Here is a 23,596-nt window from a genome sequence, read left to right on the forward strand (position 1 = left end):
GTTTTCGGGTCTGCAACAAGGCTTTGAACAATTTTGTGCCTCTGCAGGTGTAGGTTGCCCGTCTGCTTTGTACTTTCCCTGGTCCTGTAGTGCACAGTGAATATGTAGTAGGACTTGTGTGTTTTCCTTCAGTTAAATATAAACCTATCAAACATTCACAGGTCAGTATTGCATAGCCAGGTAATTGTAATTAAGAACTTCTACTTTTCTTCTCCCTTTACTTCCCTGCTCCATTTGTCACTTTGTTGATCATTTATCACTAAAAATAAACTGAAAAGTCTTTGGGGTTTTGGTGGGTTTGTTTGGTTGGGTTTTTGGGAGGCTTTTGTTTTGTTGTTTTTTTTTTTTAAGCTTGTGTGTGTGGAAAGCACCAAATTTTCTTTGGTATTGCTTCTGGATCACAGTGCTATTTTGCAGTTCAGCAATTATGGTTCATGACCTTTCTGTAGTGTTTTTAATGACACTCCTGTTTAGTCATAAGTGGTTTGTAGTTTCTGCTTTCAGAGCTCAATCATGGAATTTATTTTGCAGTGTAAATATGTGGGTTTTTTTTTTCATTAAAATGGTAAGAAAAATGAATGCATGAATTTTAGAGCAAAATCTTAATAGAACCATGTTAATTTATAATTAAGGTGAGCAGAACAGCAATAGCTGCTAAAGGTAGGTCTCTTCTCTAGTTACTGCTCATCCTATTGCTTTTAAAACTCATTTCAAAATAACTGGCATGGATTTTTTTCTCTTAAATGTTTTGCAATCAAATATCTGTTCACATGTGATTGGAATAACATGGTTGCTGTTACTAGCTCACAAGATCTTTAGGAAATTATCATGTTCACCTTGAAACTTAAAGGTAATTTGAGTATGCAGTGTGTTAATCATCAGTGTTAACATTGCCGTGAAAGTCAAAGCTCGTGTTTTATATGTTGTCAGACGGATGGTCTCTCAAACAGCGCTTCCCCATAACACTACCCTGGCTCGTTAATGTCGTATTGCAGTGAGGCCACCATGGTGCAAAAAGTAAGACAGTTCTTCAGGTGCTGGTTTGGGCGAAAGTTTGGTGACTGAGATCCCAGTAGTTTTAGATGTACTCTGGTAGGTGAGTTCATTCGTTCCAGATTATTTTTGTAAACTCTGGTAAATTGTATTGCCTGTGATTCGAAGCACTGAACAGGACTTGTTCTATAAAAGTGATGGATGGCAATATGCTGGTTTTCAGTTTCATTTCTATAATGGATATACTTTAGTCTACTTCTAAATACGCAATGTCACCTAAGCAGTGAGCACCCCTAATTGTGACACGTTTTCATGTTTAAAGTGGTAATATACTACTTTTTTTTGACTTGTCTCCCTGCATGGGTGTAAGCAGTGACTAGCAAAAGTAAAGAGAAGGCTGCCTATTGATGCACTGCTCCTGAAATGTCTGTAGATGAGACTATAAATCTGCATGCAGGGATTAAAACCTGTTTCCACTAAGCTCAGTGGTATGTCATTGCTGCTCTAAAAGAGAACTATCTTTACTAAATTTCACTGTGAGGAATACTAGTTTTGAGTATGCATCAAAAAACAAGTATGGAGTTAGTAACTCCTGTTAGCAGCTTGGTTTCAGTTTGTTCTGTACTCTGACAACTCGGGTATTAGGGTGACTTACATCTGTATTAAGTATAGTTCTCTCTTTGCAATGTTTAACCATAAAGAGGTACATCATTTAAGTGACACTTATCTCCAGACAACTTGAATTTTGCATAACCTAATGCAAGTCGCTGACTACAGCGATAGTCACTTGACTCTTGTAATCATTCAAGAGATAATCCAACTCTGCTTATTCCAAGAGGTAGGAAAAAATCGGTACCTAAAATTTTAAATTACTTGACTTTTAGTTTTAAAACATTATTTTGCCATCATAACTTCTGAATATGTTCCAGAAATTTAAGGAAGTGAGTTCGTCTCATCAAATGAAGTTAGGAGCAAATAATTTTTTTTAAGCCTAGTCTGTTGGAACATAGATGGTGGAGTTTAGGAATACCATGTTTTGCAAGCTCTACACTGACAGTCAAACAAAGTAAAAACTCTGTGCTTACCAAAGACACTCGGAGATAATTTTACTTTTTATTTCTAATGCTGTTGATGACACCAAATCATCTTAAGTTGGTATATAGGAATCAGACAGTGAAAATATTTAGTGAAGCCTTGTTCTCTGCCAGACATACCACAAGACACAGACAGCTACCATGGCAGTTAATTTAGATTTTTAAAACAATTTGTCCTCTTTAGTGGCAGTTTGATTACTTTCAAGACTTTCAAGGTGCAGCACTTCCATGTGATACAATGGGGACATTGTTTTTCTTTCCTCTTTTCCATACTTTTCACATTTCTTTCCTTGCTCTTCTGGTAAGTGGCTTTCAGTCTGAGGGTCCGGAGTCACCTAAACTGACAGAAGTTTGCTCTTCAACAAACAAAAAAAAAAACTCACTTTTTGTTTGTGGGTTGTTTTGTTTTTTTTTTTTTCAGCCCTACCAACTGTAGTAGGTATCACAGTTTCGGTGGGCATTCAAGAGGGGTCCTGAAAATCAAGGAGATGGGAATTATGATGTAGCAGATCTTTTCCATATTTAAAATGTCTGTTGCACTAGTGCTGTATAAATGCATTCACATTGGCCCCAAAAAATTACAAACTAGAATAATATGAGAAAGAGACCTTTAAAAGCATAACACAGTATTATATATTAATGTCCAAGGTCTCTGTGATTCAGTTTAGAGTTTGTATTTGCTTTTTCTATCCAATGGATTTGCTTTATAATTTAGGACCTGTTCTCTTTTTTTACTCCAAAATTCTACATGAACCTGGCACAATCAGACTATTTATTTTTATTATTTCCACCGCTTAAATAAAGGCCCAGACACTTGTTTTGTGTCATCTCTATAGCATTTTTGTTTCACTGCCTGGAACATAGTAGCCAGGTCTCATAATCCACAAGGTAGGACAGACTCTGATCCACTTTCCTTTTATTTTTTTTATTTTTCCTTTATTTAGACAACCAGAATGTATGTGAAATGTTAATAAATGATACATAGCTGAGCAGTTGTAGGGTGACAGTCACTGTTGTCCTTCACACAGCTAAGGTGTTGTAAGTATTGCAACGATACACCTAATGTTCTGTGAATGTGCCTGGAGTTTGGAGCTACGTTGTTCCTTTGCTGGTCTCACACTCCTACCTGGAGGTCTTCCCCATTGGTCTTCAGGCATCCGGCTGATACAAGCTGTATACAGGTTGTGACTTGCAGTGTTTCAGTACCACCAGCTTCATGGTACGCTCATCCGAGGTCTTGAACTTCCATTGGTTTGCCAACCAGTAGTTTTTTCCTCCTGTGACATCAGACAACTGAAAGCAGCAATTTGAAAAAATTAGGCCTCTCAGGTTTCTATATATAGCAGTTCTCAGATCCCAAGAAAGCCAGTACTCTCATCTAGTCTGTTTTTAGCTGTCAGTGTTTGTAGATTAATATTAACGGAGTTGGTCTTAAGTAGAATTTTAAGTGACTTCATGGTGGTTTTTTTTCTTCTGCTTGCTATTTCCACTTTTTTTTTTTCCCTCTTTTTGGCATTTTTATTTCAATTAAAAACAGACATCTGATTTTCAGACCCTTTGCTTTTTTCCCTTATACCAATGATGAGTTGACCTTCAGCAAAGGGAATTGTGGTCATCACATTACTGAGAAGCACCTGATTTGCATCAAAATCAGGCTGATTTGATGTCAGGCAGGGGGACTAGTTTCAGCTTTAGGGTTCTGTGCACACCATTTCTCATAAATTTAACATGAGGATCTCCATATATTGAAGTGGTGGGTTTTTTTTTAATGAAGCTAATTATTTTTTTTTATTGACAGCATGGGGGCGATGGGGAGGGGATTAAAGAAAGAGTCAATGACTGATTGAGTAGGAAAGGCAGGGTATAACTGTATGGCAGGTGTTAGAAGAGTTTATGAAGTTAACTGCTTCTAGTTTATGTATTTACACATGAAACAACATTGTTTGACTTCTTTTATATACAGCAGAAAAGGTAGGGCAAGAAATAGTTTTCCCAGAGGGTTTATGAATATGGTTTTATTTGTTTGATTTTGATAACACACACACACACACACACACACAATGCTGGTCTGTTTCTTCTCCAAAGATGCCACCTGAGTGTTCACAGATGCAAAAGTTGAGAGCTACAGCAAAAAGCTATAGTTTCACTCTGCTGAAAAGTGGTGGAGCAGGTTACCCTTACACAAAAGTTACAACTGTCTTCTCCTCCTGGCCTGAAAAAAGTGAGACCTAAAAATACTCTTTTGTAGCGCAGGATCATTGCATGGAGAAGAAAGAAGTTGCTGATCTACCTTATTCACATTCTTCATATTTTATGCTGCTGCTTGAAAAAAATAATGCTTTCCATATGCACAGAGCAATACAGTTCACATTCATGAGGGCAGAATAGGGAAGATGCTTGAGAATCTTGCATTAAATTTAAGCTTTATTTGATTGGCTATGTGCTGCTTAATTCATTTGTATAGGCATGCTGTTTTCATTCACGAGTGATTGAAGTAAAGGAAGGAGGGGTTTGAGAGCAGCAGCCTTGTACACAGAATATGTTTTTCTGCGTGGTGACAGGCTTCCCGCGTGATGAGAGGCAGGTGCCCCGGTCCGTGTCTGGGCCCCGTAGTGGTGCAGTGGGGCTCGGGGCAGCTCCCAGCCTCTTGTGCCTGTGGAGAATCCTCTCTCTACCTGTGCGGCTCTGGGAGTTGGCCCGGGGGGAGCAGCTCCCTAAACACCTCTAGCCCTGGGAGACTGGCAAGTAATTATTGTTAGAAAATCTGAGCTCTTTAGTTAAAATGTATTTGAAATCAAAAATATTGCAACAAAGTTGTAGGTGGCTGCGCTTTAAGCTTTGAAAGCTTAACAGTGTCTCACTGAAGGATGCTCAAAGGCTAGTGTTGCAAGTTTGCACTTTTTTTTTTTTTTAATCTGCTCATTACTGGCTCTACATTTGGATTTTTCCAGTGTTATTCCTAGATCTTTGCCTTTAGTGGAATGTGAGCCTGTAACCTGACCACAGAATTATGGATGTTAAATTTTCAGCTGAATAAATTTCTGATTTTTGACTGAGATTAATACTTGTAGCTTTTGTCTGCCTATTTAATGAGCTAGTCTTACCTACATACTGTCTGTTGCTGGCAAGGTCAGAGCCTGGCAGTCCCGTATCAGTCTGCCTTGGCCCTTTTTCTCTTGCATGTAAGCACGGTGAGCATTATGGTGCCTAAGTGAATTTCATATGGCAGGCAACCCCCGTGTGTGGTGCATTGTCACTAAAAATATGTCTTGGCAATGCTCGTTGGAGTGGCTACCAGCAGACAGTAATTTCCTACGTACTATGCAACCTTCCCTCAAAAGATAACTGATTTTTCTTTCATTAGTAATTCACAGTGTATGCCTGATAACATAGTTTCCTCTAACTGTTTTAAATGATCTACCTTGTCAAGAGGCAGATCAGCTTTTTAATCACTGAATTAAGTCTTTAATACTTTGTGGAATTATTCTGTTAATCCGTATGTAGAAAGCTAGAAGACTGTAGCTTCCGCAGTACAGCGTCTGCACTTGTATCCGGGAGGAGCAGTCTTACACAGTGTATCAGTAAATTTCTCTCTTTCAGGCCACTGTCACGAGAAAAATCCAGATGGCAGTCACGACAAGGAGAAATACTTTGATGACCACCATGAGTCAGTTACAACAGTGGCAGAAGGACGCTCTGAGGGAGGTACAGAAGATCCAGAAGTCCTTACTCAGAGTTCAGCAAGGGATCCCTCATTCTTGAGACTGGAAAGTAAGTCAACCTTACAAAATCAATGCTGGCAAATGAATCAGTTCTAGATTTTTCCAGAAGAGCTGTCTTTCTTCCTCCAAGAAGCCGCATTTCCCCCCCGCTCTATCTGTAAAGTGACAAGTAACCCTTAAAACTGATTTCATTCTGTTCACTGTTCTTCTGCTCCAAGCATAACCTCAAAATGCATTCAATAAAAAAATGAGATGGAGGTTTAGACATTTTTCAAGCTAAAGGATGTAGTTTCTTGCAAGAGTCTACAAACACTTGTTGGTTGTACCTCAGTGAATTTTGTAGCAGCTGTGCCAGACAGAAGGGAAGAAAAAAGTGTCTATGGTTAAGGTACAGAGAGCTTTATTCAATGTTTAATTCATGTATGGAGAGAAAAGACACCAGCTGTTTACTCCCTCAAACAGACAGAATTCTGGTTTGGAAAGGAAACTGATGAAAGTGGTCTAGAGGTGTTGATTTTTGAAACAACAGTTGATGCTTATTTGCAGTGGGAAAGTCTGCATTTTCCAGTCCCTCTCTCCATTTGCAGCATGCAGTGAGTAGTCGGTGATATTTGGTTCTCTCTTGACCTCTTAGACACGGTCACCGCAGAAAGCAACGGTTCAGAAGGAATGGAGGGTTTAGAAGATGATCAGATGTCTGAAGAGATGCTGGCTTTGGTGGATGAGTTTGAAAACTCTTGGCCTCAGGAAGCTTTTGAAGGGGCACTGGAGGTAAAAGGTCGTCGGATGGACTTGCAGGGAATCCGGGTCCTAAAGAAGGGATCTCAGGATGGACTAGCTAGCTCCTGTTTTGGGGACTGTGGTGATGATGATGAAGCTGAATGGGTAAGTTTGGATGAGTTTACTTAAGTCTTGTACCAACTTACTATTGTGGAGGAGGGAAAGATGAGGACAGTTTGGGGGGTTTAACACTAGAATATATACAGGAACTTCCCCTATGGACATAAAAAGAGCTGGTTCATGGCTTGTGTGAAATGAACAAGTAGTTTCAATCCATCTTCTAAAGGAAAGGCCTCTGCATCACTAAAACCAGCATCATAAGCCTTGATTATCAGCAGCAAGAGCTTAGGTGTTGAATGATGCTGGGTGCTTCAAGCCTTTTGCTCACAGTTACAAAGGAGAAAAGTTTCTAACCAAAAGTTCCGGTCGGCATGAAAATGAAATATCTATTGTCATCATGTTACAAACAAAATATATCATGAAAAATGCCTTTCAGTTCTCCAGCAGTTAAATTGGTTTTCTCCTATGTTGGAGGTTGAAGTTGTGTACCTTCTTTGCATGGTGTGATGCATTGAAAGTGAGCAGGCTTAGAGAATGGGTCGAGATGGTGGGGAGGGAGAGAGAGAAAGCTGTCATCTGTAACATCTCTGAAATTTAATCTTTGGGCTAAAACCAGTAGTGTATTGGAGCTGGTAATGTTCACTGGTTTTTTGTACTGTTAACCTTGCTAATACTGTTCTTTTGCTAGATCACTTTTCAAGTCAAACGTTTAAAGAAACCAAAAGCTGAAAGCTTGGATCTCCAGGAGCCAGTTGGGAGAAATGGGGAAGAAGGGACTAATGGAGAAAATGAAAACTTTTACCAAACTGCCCTGGAGATCAGTGGACCAAAGATACCTTCTCCTGGACCAATAGGTAACCTGCTGCTCCTAGAGAAAGCAAGGCATTTGCAGCTTTTATATTACACTGGTATATTACCATAAATATGCGTCACAAAGACTACTTAGTGAAATATGCCTTCTAGATGAGTACATGGAAAAATCAGAAATCTCTTCCCTCTGCACCTTCTTCATGAACTGCAGCTTAACTTTATCTGCTGAATGAAAACTCTCTAGTTAATTCCCAGAACTTCTGGGACTGAGGTGGTAAGAGTGGAGGATGAAAGAGGCAGATATTGTGAGTAGAAGTAGTAAAAGAGAGAGGGGGTTTTAATGATCTTTTTCTTTAAAACTGAATGGGCAGAGAAGTTAGTTTATCAGATGAGAGACACCCATTCAGGGACAAACGCAGGATGAGAGCTTAAATTAATTACTGACTAAACATAAGACACACAACTCAACAAAAAGCAGAAAGCTTGGTCTAATAAAACTACAATAATTTAAAAAAAAAAAAAATCTAAGTGTCCTGCTGTAATTGGTTTGGTGATATTATAAGAGAAAACTTAGAGACTGTCTCTGTCTTCCAGAAGTCTGGAGCTACAGAAGAGTAGAGTTTTGCACCAACATAGATGAGGAGATTTGGAGAGAGAGGTGGGGTTTTTGCTAGTTGGGTAACAGGAATTGGAGAGTGGTCTATTAATATGGTACAAGCTAGTTCTGCTGTTGCATTCAGGTGGACAGAAATCATCACCACTTGGTTGCTTGGGATGATATTTAGAGCTTCTGGAAGCTAATGACACCAAAGAAGAGAACCAAAGTAACTGGCCCCCATACTTTTTGTCTTACTTTGATTTTAGTGGAGCTAAAATCTTAATGTCGTAGGGCTGATGTGTAAGCAAAGATGTGTTCTCCATTACATTGTAGTCCTTGACAATTTGATGACCTGGAAAGTGATTTCACATTTTGAAGGCTTTTATATTAAATCTTTAACAAGCTCATTTTTTAGCAGCTGACAAATGTAAGTTATTGATTTAAATATTTAAATTGGGGGAGGGATTACATGAAAACAGACTCATTTGTGAGCACACATCTGTCGTTTCCTCAATGTATTGTCTCTCCCCCTGAGCTTCTTTTGTGGCTTTATTACATAGCATCCCTCAGTTGTAGTTATTCTCCTCATGCTCCTGTGAGGCAGGGTCTGCTGACATCCTCTTTGCAAGAATTAAATCATCAAAAGTTTAAGTAACATATTGGAGGTCACCTGGGGAGTTCCTGGTAGAACAGGGAATGATGGTAGCTGTCCTGTGTTTGACTACATCTCAGACTACTGAACTGTCTCTGTGTAGCATTTCCATAGCTCTCACTATCTTTTGCCATTCATCCAAAGAAGAACTCACAATCAGAAAATTCACAGTGGTGGTGATGAGAACTGATCATTCCCTTCTGAAGTTTCTCAGTGTTTCTTGAAGTTAATTTTCCTTTGATCAGAATACTTTACAAAAGACATGGTATTACAGGCTTCATCATTCTTTTGCAAAACTACGGTGAAGCGGTTTACTATACCTTGGATGGGAAATAGGATTTGCATCCAAATGGGCAAAATTTCAGGCAACTAAAAATAAATACTGAAATACTGCCTACGTAGCTGGTGCAATAGACTGGCACGTTGTTAAACTTGGCTTCCCACTGTGTAAATTTATGGCTACAATGAATTTTTCTTATGTTCCAAACAGTTCAGATGTTTCTGATATGAGAGGAAAATATTTCCTAACAGTTAAAACAAGCTGGATTCCTAGGACTTGGTACAGTATCCACCAAATGTAAGGAAAAGATTTCAGTCAGGCTTTGGTTCAAATATGAAGATCAGGTTCTTGTTTCTCCCAGTGATCTATTTGTTAACATAAAGCAAGTAGTCATTTAACCTTTCCCTACCTCAGTTAACTTCTCTGCAAAATGGGAGGTCTGAAGTGTAATTGCTCAATACTTTCAGAAATGTTGCCATCTTGAGTGTAAGAATGCAGTAAAAGCTACTGTCTGTCTTAAACAATATTCATTGAAAAGAAACGGCAGTATTTTTCACCTGGGATTGTCAGAAGATGGAGCAGTCAATGTTTGAGTTTTTACTGTAGCTGTAGAACATAAGTGATGACTCACTTATGAACTTTCTCTAAAGACATTTAAGTAGAGTCATTACCTGTAAACAAGAGTGGTGATTGTTCTTAATCTGTAGCTATTGAAAAAGTGTAATGAAACAGGTTTTAAAACTCCACCTCCTAATCTGTCTTGCATAGGATCCAGTTCTGTCTTTGGATCCCACAAGTTCCATTCAGTCCACTTAGGTTCAGGAATGTTCTTAAAGAAATCTGGCTGCAGGACCGTGACTGTTTTAACATAGGAAATATATCCACAGGTATAAAGTATTTTTTAAGTCATTGTACTGAAGTAGAGTGTCCTTCTGCTTCCAGACAGTTTCTTCTATTTTTTTTTTTTTTTCTCCTTTCTCAAGGGAAAAGGCATGACTATCGTAGCCTTGGCTGGCCAAGTCCTGATGAATGCCTGAAACTCCGGAGGGTAGAGCTTACAACTGTAGCCAGCACGTGGCTTGCTGTTTCTGCTAAAAACATTGAGTAAGTATCTTGTGTATGAACCTTAAATAAGTTACTCTTGCAAAGCAAAACAGTTACATGGCCTTCAGTGTGCATAAACTGAAGTTTTTAATATTCTTTAAAGTAAGAAGGAACTGCCAGGATTTCCAAGAAGTTTGAAAACATTATGTGGTATTTCATCAAAAGACTTGCAAAGAAAAGTGCAAGTGCCGACAGAAGATCTGGTTTCTTTTGCTCCTTGAGCTACTCGAATGAGTTTATGCCAGGTTCTGGGCAATTAACGCTTACTTGAGAACTCTGTAATGACTCTTCTGTTTTCTTCTCATGACTGATTCAACTTGTTTTATGACCTTTGTAGCATTACAGAACACATTGATTTTGCCACGCAGCTGCAAGAACCAGCCATGGAGCCCCTTTGTAACCCAAATCTACCAGCCAGTATGCATACTTTGGACCATCTGCAAGGTGTCTCTAGTCGGGCCAGCTTGCATTACACTGGAGAAAGTCAACTGAAAGAGGTATGCCAGAGTTGAAGGCTGTCGCATAAAAATGGCCGTACCATGGCAGATTCAAGGCACGTTTAGCTCAGTGCCCTTTCTCTAGAAGTGACCTTTAGAGAGTGAGTGCCGGGATAAAACTGTAAGAACAATGCAAGCCTAAAGCAATATTTTACCAGAATGTTTTCCTAGCTATCTATGATCTGGCCTGAGGGAAATCCTAAAACACTGTTAGTGTGTTTCTATTTATGGCTCTTGATGGATGAATTAGTGAAAGAAAAGTCCAACTGAACATACATAAACTTCTAGCATTCTTAGTGCCACGTAGTTATAACAGCGTGTGATGATACAAATAGGATTGACTCAAGATAGACAGTGATGTTTAGGTTGGAACAGGTTACAGCATTTGTAAAAGGCTGGCAAAAAAAGCAACCAGCAAGTGAGGGACATCTCTTACCAGGTTCCAGTATCTAAGCAGTTTTTCTTCCTCTTCCACAGGTGCTACAGAATCTTGGCAAAGACCAGTACTCACCACAGTCATTAGAACAAGTTGGTACTCGAATAGCCAAAGCTTTGGAAAAGGTATGTGTAAATGAGAAAAAAGAGAAGTCTAGGCTTACTGCTCATGATTGATGGAGTGGTCAATCCAATCTCAAACCGTGTGTATGAAATCCCAGTCAAGGAACGTATTAGTAAGTGGACTAAGGATTTGTGTCTATTCAGCATCAGTAATGCCCTCACAGGTGTTTTGTTGAGCTATATCCTGTGCTTACACTGTCAAGTGCCTTGCATATGTCTCTCCTAAAACTTAAGCTTGTCAAATTTTCCAATGTTTCCAGCCCTGTAGTGAGCAGTATTGCTGGGTGTTGATACATATTAAACTATTTCAACAGTTCTCAGCCCTCCACTTTCTTTTTGTGCTACGTTGACTTGGAGCTTATGGAAAGTTGAGTTAAGCCATGGCTCAGCTCTCTGGTTTCTCTCCTGGCATACAGTGGTCAGACAGCTGACAGGCAGGGGCCTCCTCTCTTCTCTGCCTACTGCCTTTTACCTTGTGCAGTGTTGGGCTGAAGTGTCAGATGAGTTCAGGCAGAGGTATGGCATTATGTGCAAGGCTGCGCTTCCTGTTCTTCCCAGAGAAAGCCAAGCTTCCTAGCTAGATTAAGGCTACTAAGGACCTCAGCTGAGGTCCTTAGGAGGAGATGATTAGGGACATAATTTTCCCAGGATTTACAAGGTACGTAAGTATGCAGGGATTGTTGTTACATGTTTACAGCTAGTGGGGAGGGTGTCCCAAGCTACTAGGGCTTGGCCCCTAGGTACCCCTAGCCTGTTGTACCAAAAGCCATCTGAGGGACTTACCATGCTTTGAAACTAAAGCCAATATAGCTTTGTCATTTGCAGAAGGTAAAGATATTACTCGTGTGCTCATGTTACAAGGCTTTGTTTCTTTTCACTTTAGAGGTATACTAACTTTTTCTCTTACATGCTACAATTCCCCCTGCACCCAGCAAGCTTTATCGAAATAAGCTGAAAACTTAGCGCTGAGACCAGAAACAGAATTCTCAGTAAGGCTAGCTGTGTTGAAAATAAAATGCAGTTCTTCTACCAGTCTCATTCAGTGTTCACAAGAGCTAATCAAACAAATCAAGATGGCTACTTATCTAATTGCATATGTGAACATAAACATTCATTTACTGTATCTGAGTCCACAGAATTCAAGCACATAGTGTTTTCCTTTCGAACACGTGATGTGGGAGTCAGCCAGCTAGAGGCACCAAACTTAATCAGCTAGGCTTGTCAGGCTTCTGCTCGGAGCTGCATCCCAGTGCATCCTTTCTCTTTCCACTGACTACAGAGAGCCTATAAGTCCAATCAGCTGACTTAGCTAAATTTTTTTGCTTTATGTTTGGTAATGTGTATACACATCTAGATGCTCAGCATCAGATAGCTTGTTAGAAGCTGTTGTGGCTGCTGAAACTGTTGTTGCTGTTTAAAGCTATTTAGCTGCTATGCCTTTCTTAAGAAAATGATGTTGCGTTGGAATTTGCGTTTCATTTGGCAATCTCATTTACCTGGCTATTGCATGTATGCTGTTGGATAAGAAATGTTTTGCTGCTTTGAAATAGTTCAATGCTATTTTTAAGTGTAACACCCTCTACGTCAATATATCAAATAAATTGGAAGAGTGAAAGACAGGAAAACTGTTCACTATAGGTGTTCAGATGACTGGTTTTTGTGTTCTTCTTTTGCCAGAATCAGACTTCATGGGTCCTCTCTAGCATGGCAGCCCTTTACTGGAGGGTAAAAGGCCAAGGAAAGAAGGCAATTGACTGCTTACGGCAAGCATTGCACTATGCGCCCCATCACATGAAGGTGTGTACCATGTGCCCACTACTCAGATGAAATAATGTTTTGCTTGTCACAGTAGAGCTTTCAAAGACTATCGTTAAGGCCAACACTGTGTGTGTATATAGTGTCCATAGTGTATTAGATATTAGCTAGTTGTGGTGAGACCTCAAGACTTTCACCACACTTAGTGCGGACCGTCTCTTTTCAAAAAACCAATAATAATTAAAAAAAAAAAACAGCTGCAAAAGAAATTCACTGGACTTTCCTGCAGTTCAGTGGGTTTGACACGTCTCTGGGCAATGCAGGCTTGAACTTCCTCTTGTTATGTAGGACTTTGAATCTTCTCAGCCTTTGTTTGGAAAAGTCTTCTAACCTAAGGTGTGGGGAGTATATTTTCTGGTTCTGCTTTTAAAGACTGGAGTGTATCTTCTGGTTGTGCTTTTAAAGAGGGGAGGAGGTGTTATCTAAAGGAATAACATAAATGTTTAGATCTTAAGTGTTTGGGCTGTCAATGGCAGCCGGGCACTAGTGCCTAACTTTGTGCAGCAGTTCTGTGCTTTACTCCAAAAAAGGCAGTACTTTGGACATAATCTTCTGTTTAGCATTTCAGTTGATTAGAGTGCTTTGTACCCTGCACCTTGCCTCATGGTATGCTGAGCATTGTAATGTCTATTCTTATACTCCAAGATCCCCCTTGCAAACTAATAAATGCAATATAGGCTCCTCACTTAACATTGCAGATTTCACTATGGGACCCGAGCAACAAATTGTGCAGCACTGCAAAATGTGTACTCCTTTTTGAATCTTGGTCTTAATCCTTTTATGAAAACCAAGAGACAAAATATTTTACACTCTCTAGGATATTACTAGGAGGATTTAGCCATTAACAGTAGAAATGCCTTAACTCAGAAATGCCAGTCCTATGTATCTATGTCCCCTATAATTCTGTCTTTTTGCACTTGTCCTTTTAAAACAAGGTTGGAACCAAGATCTAACGCAACAAGTTCTTGTTTATGTATTTCTTGTCTGTCTTTCTGTGCAACTGGGAATGGTTCCTCAGAAATGGAGCCCTTAACTGTGTGACTTGTGAGGGTCAGAGTATGGATTGGAAACTACAATTTGGCAAGATTATGGTGTAGTAGTGCTGTTTTCTAGAAACGTGATAAAATGTTGCTTGGGACTGGCTGTCTGAATTTGTGGCTTGTTTTTGTCCTCCATACTGAAGCTGCCTACGGAGAAAACTGTGCGTCTTGTTTGTAAAGATACAGCTGGAACTTGAACTCAAGAGAGAGTTAGCACTGAATTAACAGCTATTTAGTACTTTGTTTTATCCTCCTCTCTGGTTTTATGCACTCTGGCTACTTTCTCTTGCCTTTTCTCATGTAAATAAAAGGTAATTAATTTTCCTGTGGGCTTCTTTTGCAATTCTCACTTCAGTAACGTCTGCCTTGCAAAGATGAATGACCTACGCACCAAAGGTACTCCTTGCCTTGTGGAGGTCAAGGAGGCAGGGATCAAATACATCCAGAATTTTTTATTGTCCTGTTGAGGGCACCTAAGACTTGTTACTAAGCAGTATTTCGTCCTTTGAAGGTGCAAAGCTCAGCTCCCGGAGAATCTGTTATGGCTGCAAGGGCTCAACACTTTTGTCAGTCAGACGAGGTCACAGTCTGGAAATCCAGGAAATAAAAAAAATACCATCAGTGACTAGCTGAGAAAATTTTATTTATAGCTGTTATCCAACGTCATATAGGAATTCTGTGGCAGAGGCAGGATAAAACACAGTGCATCATTTGCACTAATGGTTAGACCCTTTTTTCACTTTCGTGCTGTCCCCTTTTGTTCATATTGCTTCCCTTTTTATGCAAAAGTTGAAGGAGCATGGTCAAACAAAACAGTTTCTCTTGTCTCTGAGAATGTATCTCATCTTCAGGGAGAAAACTAGTGCTAGAGCATCTTAAAAAATAAATGTACATACTAGGACGCTTAAGCGAGTTAATTTTTGAGTTGTTTGTCTGTGCCATAGTAGCGTTTGTCACTGCTGTGAGCAGATGTGTGTATGTGAGGTTTTTTTGTTTTTAACTCTGGTCCAAATGCCCTTTTCTAGTAAAATTGGTCTGGCTAATCACTTTCAAAGTCACCAGATCATAAGTGAAGTGGGTGGTAACCAAGTGAGAGTGGCCAGGTAGTGAAGTCTTCTGTTTGTCTTGCTGATTCTGAGACAGTTTCAATGGAAAGGACCTCACTGTTTGTCACTTGCTCTTCTCTTTCAGGATGTACCACTAATAAGCCTAGCAAACATCTTCCACAATGCAAAACTCTGGAATGATGCCATCATTGTAGCTACCATGGCAGTGGAAATAGCGCCACACTTTGTGGTTAATCATTTCACGCTGGCAAATGTCTACGTAGCAATGGTGAGTGTGCTGTCACCCAGTTATGTCTGTCTTTGGTACAGTATATAAAAATCTTACTCTCACAAATAATTTTGAAGGAGCAGCATGCAAGAAGTTGTGGTAGTATCAACAAGGAAAGAGTTTTGGCATTCAAAAAATACTCAATTACTCATTTTACTCCTATTACTTATTTAGTACTTGAAGGCAAACGTTTTTATAAGCTGGCTTCAGAATGCTGTCTGCAAAGCTTTGTTAAGACAGTAGCAAACAATTGGTAATTTGGGTTGGCTACCCCTCTAAACACAGGATATTTTTAAAATACTGGAAGATTAATGATAAATTCGCTCTCTATCCTGAAGAGCTGAGCTTAGCATAATAAATAAAATCCAGTTCACAATTGTGGTGAACAAACACAAGGGAAGTTTAATTTCAGTATCTGGATTATCAACACCAAAATAACTTACAGATTAAACTCAAATTTCTTCATACTGTCTATATATTCTAATCTGCCATTTAGCTTTCAGTGCTTAGTCTGAACACAAAATGTTCATTCCTTTTATCTTATTAATGCTGGATTGGTTCTTGTTTGTTTCATCCTTAATAGCGCCTGTATATTTGAAGGGTGAAAGAGGCACTGTTAAACTGAGATATAGTTGATATATATGTCTGTGTCAAAATTATTTTCAATTATACATGTTACTATGTATCCCTACCAGTTTTCATCACTTGTCGTAGATTTGTCCTTAATGTTTTGCTCCTGTGGTTGAGGGGATCAGAGGGCAAGTTGAGCAGGTAATCATGTATTATGACTATCGGGGTAGAGGTGAAATGCACAGCGCTGTCAAACACACAATGGAAACAAACTGAAGAAAGGCATGACTTTGTTCTGTTAAGGTATTACTTCTGACAATTGTTTGAAAGAAATGAAGTAGGAGTTTGATGCTTGAGTTGCCAGTGTCTTTTTAAAGTTAGCACAGTGCCTAAGGATAACTTCATTCTCCCTGGATCTGAGGGATTTGTCGATGAAGCCCCGTATTCTTTATAAGAAATGACCATAGCAACAGGACAAAATTTATCTTCTGGATCAAATTATACTAACATAAAGACAAGTTAGTTTATTTATGTCATGTTTAACCTGCTGTATTTGAGAACTGACTGACCAGCGGGTTGTAGAGGATGTCATGCTAATTAATAGTAGAGCATTATAGAGACCAACATCCCTTTATGTATAAAATTTTGCAGTAAGTTGCCTTACAAAGGGGAAGCAGGTGGCTGTGTTAAGGCCTGAGAACTTTGGATGGATACTGTAGAAACTATGGATGTGAGAATCTAAAGGAACATCAAAATAATATCAGATCACAGAAAATGTAAATGATTGCATCTAAAAATGGAAAAATCTGATTCTTGTTTTCATTGCTGTTTTTCAGTGCTCCTGCACACTCATATGGCATTTTCTGTGAAACTTCTGTTGAAACTGATTAAAATAGACTTTTTTAAAAAATCAAGAATTTACAACTCGCATTAATCTAGTTAGTGTTTATATTGTGGCTAGAAATTAATATTATCTCTACTGTACAAATAAAGTTACTGAGAAAAGGAACTTAAGACATCAAAAACAGTATTGGAAGTGACTGAAAACCCCAGAATGTTTTGGATCTTTTCCCCTCTTGTTTTTCATCTAATACACTATTGGATGTTGGCATGCTTTCCTAGTTAATAAAAAAGCGGGGTGGTGTAGGTAATTAGATTTCAGCTATATAAAAATAGATGTTATTTCAGCATGAATGCTTCTTACTACCATTCTGGAGTCCAGCTTATCAGTTAAAATACTGCACGCTTTTTAAGTTTTGGGATTGTTTTGTTTTTACTTTCTTTACTTTGAGTAGTCTTTTAAAAATAATTTCAAGTTGTTTCTAAAAATGTTAGCTTTTCAGCAAAGTTGATGTTTTCACATTGTCCAAGATTTTAAAGCTTTCATCTATGTAAATTCTGACTGAAATCTGTTTTCAAAAGTTACTTTTACAGCGAGAATGCGAAGATCTACTATTAAAAGGAAAATGCAAGAACATTGGTCAATAATGCTCAGCAGTGATTTGATTTGCTTCCATGGATTATGCAGAATTGGGTCATTAGCCCAAGAAGATAGCAGAGTTATTTGGGGAGAGGGGAAAAAAAATCCTAAAGCACAAGGACTGGTTCCTTTACTTTTGTGCATACCATACTACTCAACTACTTGGGACAGGAAAGTCATAGAAAATGTGTTTAGTGTTTTTAGACTCTGACTCTGCAATCTTCTCTGTTTCTTTACAGGAAGAGTTTGAAAAGGCGATGAAATGGTATGAGTCAACACTAAAACTTCAGCCGGAGTTTGCCCCAGCAAAGAATCGGATCCGCACCATTCAGTGTCATTTACTTATGAAAAAGGAGCGACGGTCTCCTTAGAGATCAGCATCTTTCTCTTTTTTAAAAAATGTCATTATTCTCTATTCTGCTTTTAAGTGTGCTAAGATAAATTGATGAATCAAAATTTTTAACAAGACTTTTAAAAAGAGATGGGATTTGGATCAAGGGTTCTTTTATTTTTTTTCCTCAAATATAGGAGCATCTTTGGAAAATATATTTCACAGACCATAATTTTAAAACATCCGTGTAAATATTAAACCAAGAAACATCCATGAATCCATGACCACCTGTACCAGGACCCAGGCACTGTTAGTTTTTCCTTAATGCTCAGATTGGCGTCAGCATCCAAAATAACTTGCTTCATGTCTTATAATCTAAGTCAATGGAAATGCAAAGCACACACCCATACCAAATAGTAAGAAGAGATAATCAGCAATTCATCCATGTGAAACTCATGCTTTGGCCAGTCTTGTTCACTCCATACCACATTACCTGCTTTTTTGGAAGGAGAGGGACAAGATTTTAAATGTTTATAAAAAACATTAGGAACATCGGGCATTTTTGGAATTCTTTATTTCTCTTGGGGAATGAGGAGGAAATGAGGAGGAGAGAACAGCAAGACACTAAAGTCAAAGTGTTTTTTAATCTTACTTGCAGAAAAAATAATTGGTAATAATCCCAATAAGATGTTTTTATATTTGTCTATATATACATAGCCCTCTGCCTCCCTCAGTGGTTGATTTACTAATTCTTTGTTCACTGTATTTCTAGCCATTTCAGAATAAGGTGCAAGTTTATGCTCACTCTGAGCCATACTTTCAGCTGCCGAGGAGGAGGAGGGAGGCGATGTCAAGGTATCATCAGCAAATAAGTCAGGTGGAAGATTTCCAAATCAGTTCTCTTTGGTTGGTGGAGGACATGATTCTCCAGACATCATTGTTGAATCAACAAGGGCACATATTTGAAATAAAATAAGTTGTTTATGAACAAATCACAGCTTCTCCTCTAATGTGTGTGTCATGCGCCGTTTGCGAGAGTCTAGGCTTGGGGAGCTACAGCCTTTCCTTAGGAGCAGACAGAGCTGGGAGGCAGGAAAGCCTTTAACACTCCTGATTAGACAATAATTTTCGGCGTATCCATGGAAAATTCCCTGCACGTCTGTGCCTGACTCCTTTTCCATGGCAGAAGGAAATAAGGGAAAGTTAACTAAATCGGCTGTCTGTCATATAACCTACCCTCCAGCTTTTAGTGCTAAACATACTGCTTAGTGATTCTTTTTAAAGAACTAACAATGTTTATGGACTTGCTTAATCTTTTTCAGTGATGGCAGTGAGGAAAACTATGACGTCATGTAATTTTTTTAATACTGTAACATTTTACTTCAGAAAAGGATCCCTGAATATTTTTATATATACTTGAAGATGAGCAGTTCTAATGCAAATATTACCTCTGTTTTATTGCAGGTAATTTTTGTTCATCTAGAAAGCCCAACAGAGGTATGAGCAAGTGCTACTGTTAGTTTTTTTTTTTTTATTAAAAATGAATTAATATGTTAATTTTTTTGTCAACAGAGCCAACAGCATGTCAAATTTTATTCCCTTCCCAAGGCTACTTGAAGGCTGCATGTTGTTGACTGGAGACAGGCATAGCTGTATCTGTATAAACTCAAAGAGTTAGATCGCTTTGTGGAAGATCTGATAAACCACCGCTGGGATCACAGGCTGGGATAATGAATTACAGAGATTTCTGACATAGAGGTGTGAGAGGGGCGACCAGTAAGGCAGGTACAAGTAAATGGAAAAAAAGTTCCATTCGAGCTAGGAAAAAGTTAGAGCAAAGGCTTTTCCTTGAACTAAAGCAATGTGCAGAGAGGCTGCTTTTATTCAGTTTCATTAACTGATCTGCTTTACTTTTATATTGGTTGATAAATACTTGGGAGCCACTTAAATATATTTGGCAAATCTCCCGTTTCATGTGCTAGCTTTAAAATGCAATATGCAAAAACTTCTCTTGGTACAGGGGATCTGTGTTACTACTTGGTTTCCTAATGTGTCTTGGTTAAATCAAGTGATTGCCACGTGCTGAATTCTTTTCTACTGCATCTGTCTCACTGATGATAGGAGATGCCGGTATTTAAGTGAAGGGTAAGGCCGGTCCTTAAGAACCTGAAGCAGCAATACATGGAGCACAGGTGATCATCCTTGGCTTTGACCAAAGGTGGAATTAAAATTGACCTTTTCAGGATTACCAAAGAATATGCTTATAGACAGCACTGATGGGCACTTGAAATTAGCCATTAGTACTCATGTCAGTTTACAACTTTCTTACTGCAGTATTTATTTATTTTTTACTAAGAAAAGCAGTAAGGTGTACTGTAAACCAACATCATACAAAAGGCAGGAACGCTGAGTTTTGTGTGTGTGACGATACCATACATTGGCATTGCCACCGAGGAGATAGCAGGCTATTGTTCTTGCTCTGTTTGCACTTCCAGAGAGCCTGAACCTTATAAATGGTTCTTGAAAACTGCAGTAGTCTGACTTCATATGAATTTTTTTCTTAATCTTGTTTTAAGTACTTTAAAGGAATGTGTACTGCCTTACTCTCATAAAATTGGTATGCACAGCTGTTCATTTGCTGCTTGGCTACTGTATGCTGTATCTGCCATATGACTAATTTGAAATAGTCCATGCTTCCCCCTTAACTGTATTTTCAGAAATTTTAAGTAATTTCTCTTAAGTGTACTGCTAAAGCAGTACATAGTACTGAAGCAGGGAAGCAAAAAGATCTACTCAAGCATAAACTTGCCTGAACGCTAGCAACAGAGTGTGTGTCTTAAAGATTGCACCCATTGATGAATCTGCTGGGGAGCGCTGGCTCCCACCCTTGGAGAAGGTAAATGGAAGACTCTCCTTTCTCATCTCCGCGTCTTCAGCCCTCCTGTATAAATGCAAAGAATGGTGGTTTTGAGTGGTTTGGCTGTGTTCAAAAATGTTAGTCCAAGAAAAGCCAATTATGCTGATCTTACGAACAGGAGACAAGTTAGGCAGCATCTTGAAAGTGAAGCCAGTGAATTTTACGGAGCAAAGGTGCAATTCTCTGCAGGATGAGCTAGCTATTTAAGGATGACATTCATCTCCTTCCATTTAAGCTATTTTAAAATAAGCTAAGGTAGTTGTCTAGGCTCTATCTTCAGTAAATGGAAAAGATTATTATCTTGAGAGGGTGATCCACCCTTGCTGTTGTAGAGCGTGACAAATTGTCTCTTTGCGCTGCCTGTTCCTTTCCATTGACTGTTGAGATACCTTTGACCAACTGAACTTCAATATGATTTCTAATAACGAGACTTAGTAACTCATTTCATATTGACTAGCTCTGCTAAACATATCACCAAAGTAGCCTAATTTAGGGATCACATAACCTTAGGTAAATGGCAAAATCCTCTCTTCTCCAAACAAGTTTTTTCTCTGTTGTTTTCAGAGAATATGCAGAAATGAAGTACAGGTGGGAAAAAAGTCTCCATTTTTTTTTTGCAGATAGCATCATACTCCTGACATCCAAGGGCTTTTCAGGGCAAAAGCTATGGGAAGAGAATCAGATACTTCTATTTATGGAGTGGTGGTTTTGATTCACCATTGATGGCATAGTTGCACCAGTCAGGGCTGCTCTGATGCCATAGAAAAAAGAAAGCCCCCAAATACCATGTTAGCACCCAATGTGACCATAGCATCACATTCAAACAACAGATTTTACAATGCAACGGAGGCTGGGATCTTAATTTCCATCACCCTGTGGAGACCTTGCATCACCGATGATGGCCGACTTTTGTAACAGACTGAAAATATTAATCGGGAAAGTTTTCTGATGGAGGCTAGAACCTTTCCCCACTCTCTAACCCTCCCTCCTTCCCTCTTACAGGAAAAAGATTAAAAACAAACAAACAAAACCCCATAACCTCTCCCTGACAAATAGGAGATGCTATACTAGCTCTGTTGCAGTATTGTGATGCTTTTGCTTCCTGCGATTTTCAGTAGCTGCCATGAACTTCTCTGGCTAGCAATTTAGGAGCTCCGGGGTTTAGACCTGCTTCATGAATAGCAACGTTCCTACCCTTGTCGCTGTCCTCCTGTATGACTTTAGGCGAGGCATTTCCCCTCCTCCCTGTACCTCTCTTCCTCCCACATGCTGTCTGATGTATTTTTAGAACATATGGGGGTTTTTGGAGCTGGAATCATTGCTGTTTATGTCTTTGTATGAGAAACAGTTGTAGTGCCAGAGAACACAAACAGTAGCAACACAAATTAAAAACGACTGTGTGGAGAACCTATGAAGTGGGGAATAGGAAGAGTTTAATAGTCTCTGTATCAGCACTGAAAGAGTGAAAATGCTTTAGAAGAACCTCCCTTGGCATTCAGAAAAATGCATGCTCCTTCTCTTCTCCAGAGCTACTGGATGTTGCGTGGCAGGTTCAGGCTGGTCCTGTCTCAAGCGTTACTTAGAGGTGTCCTTCTGCAGTGCTTCAGGTTGCCTTGATTTCTTAGAGGACCAGCTGGCTATCTTTGGGTCAACAAAACTCTCTTGAAAGAAACGTCACCAAAGAGTAAGCTTTGTCGCTTGTGGGGTTGCTTTTGTTGATTTTTATTTTTTTTTCTCTTAATTTGCTGAATGTACTCAAGTGTGCGTCAGTATTGAGTCAAACAAAGCAAATGGGTCTACAAACACTGAGGCTCATGAAGCTTTTGTGTCAATTTGTGGTCATCTTGCTGAAGTCTGACGGCTGGCCACCTGTGAGAGCCAACACAAGGTTGTCCTGCAAATGACTACCAGGAAAGGACAGGCAGTGAACTTAAAGGCAATTTATTTTTATTATTATTTTTGAGGAATCTGCACAAGAGTCATACAATCTATATTCTGTACATACAATGTTAAGAAAGTGAAAGTCTGAATTCAATGAGAGGGTTCTCATACTTTTAAGCTTTTCTCATTTTTAAGTATTGAGAAGGATTTTAAGTATTGATTAGGAACAGTGTTTTGATAAGGCTGACTGCCTAAAAAAGCAGCCCCTTGAACTTTTTACAAGTAGTTGATTTTTTTATTAATCTTTTAAACCTAATGAACTGCTGCTGGGTTCCACAGCAAAAATAGTAGTAACTGAATTCAGTAGTCAAAGAGGAGGTGCAATGACAGTGCCACAGAAGGAACAGTTTCAAATACAGGTGAGCGTGAGTTAGCTTTGTGCCATTTATAATCTAGGAGGATTGTCTTAAGGTAGGTGTTTTGGTTTGTTGAGTTATTTTTCTTTAATCAAGTTTCAGGCCACTCCTTCCATGTTCAGTCCCTCAGAATTGGTTTATTACTAGTCTAATAGAGTTTTGCTATTTATATTTATTTACGCCCACGGCATGCTGGGTGTTTCACAGAAGCGCCAATCTCTGCTCTGAAGGGTGTACAGCCCCAAATGTTGTCCCACAGTAGACTTTCAGTGGTTACAGACTTTGCCTATGGAGGTCCTTCCATGACCCGGGATCAGACAGCTGTTCAGCCAAACCTTCTGGCTCCAGTCCTTCCACAGTAACACCACTGCTGGTTTTAAAATCTGAGCAATCCGCACCTCTCTGAGAAGACAGTACTCTGCCAAATCAAGCAGTCATCATTCTAGTACAATTTAATAGAAAACTTTCAAGCTGAATTTTTGACTGTCCTTTTTGATCTAAATCCAATCTTGTCTTCTCTCTATAATTTTCTCATTCTACTGTTGTATTTTTAAAAAAACAATTATTACCAAGAGCTGCGGGTGTTACAGATTACAGTATGATAGCACCAGTTACTGCTATGTCTTATGAGTGCCTTTTGCTGTACCCTCTCTTGTGATCCAT

The 23,596-nt window shown here is 39.1% G+C and overlaps 1 protein-coding gene across 1 annotated transcript in view; it reads left to right on the forward strand.

The window, feature by feature from the left end:
- Nucleotides 1-18,711, forward strand: part of TTC17 (tetratricopeptide repeat domain 17) — a 63,756-nt gene extending 45,045 nt beyond the window's left edge. The window contains 9 exon segments of the mRNA XM_082485501.1: nucleotides 5,688-5,858; nucleotides 6,444-6,694; nucleotides 7,338-7,503; nucleotides 9,973-10,093; nucleotides 10,431-10,590; nucleotides 11,068-11,151; nucleotides 12,826-12,945; nucleotides 15,195-15,338; nucleotides 17,628-18,711. Coding sequence (XP_082341627.1) covers nucleotides 5,688-5,858; nucleotides 6,444-6,694; nucleotides 7,338-7,503; nucleotides 9,973-10,093; nucleotides 10,431-10,590; nucleotides 11,068-11,151; nucleotides 12,826-12,945; nucleotides 15,195-15,338; nucleotides 17,628-17,759 — 1,349 coding nt within the window. The 3' untranslated portion in view covers nucleotides 17,760-18,711.
- The last annotated feature ends 4,885 nt before the right edge of the window (nucleotides 18,712-23,596 follow it).

This window comes from Vanellus vanellus, assembly GCF_965231255.1.
Source record: "Vanellus vanellus genome assembly, chromosome: 6".
NCBI lineage: Eukaryota > Metazoa > Chordata > Aves > Charadriiformes > Charadriidae > Vanellus > Vanellus vanellus.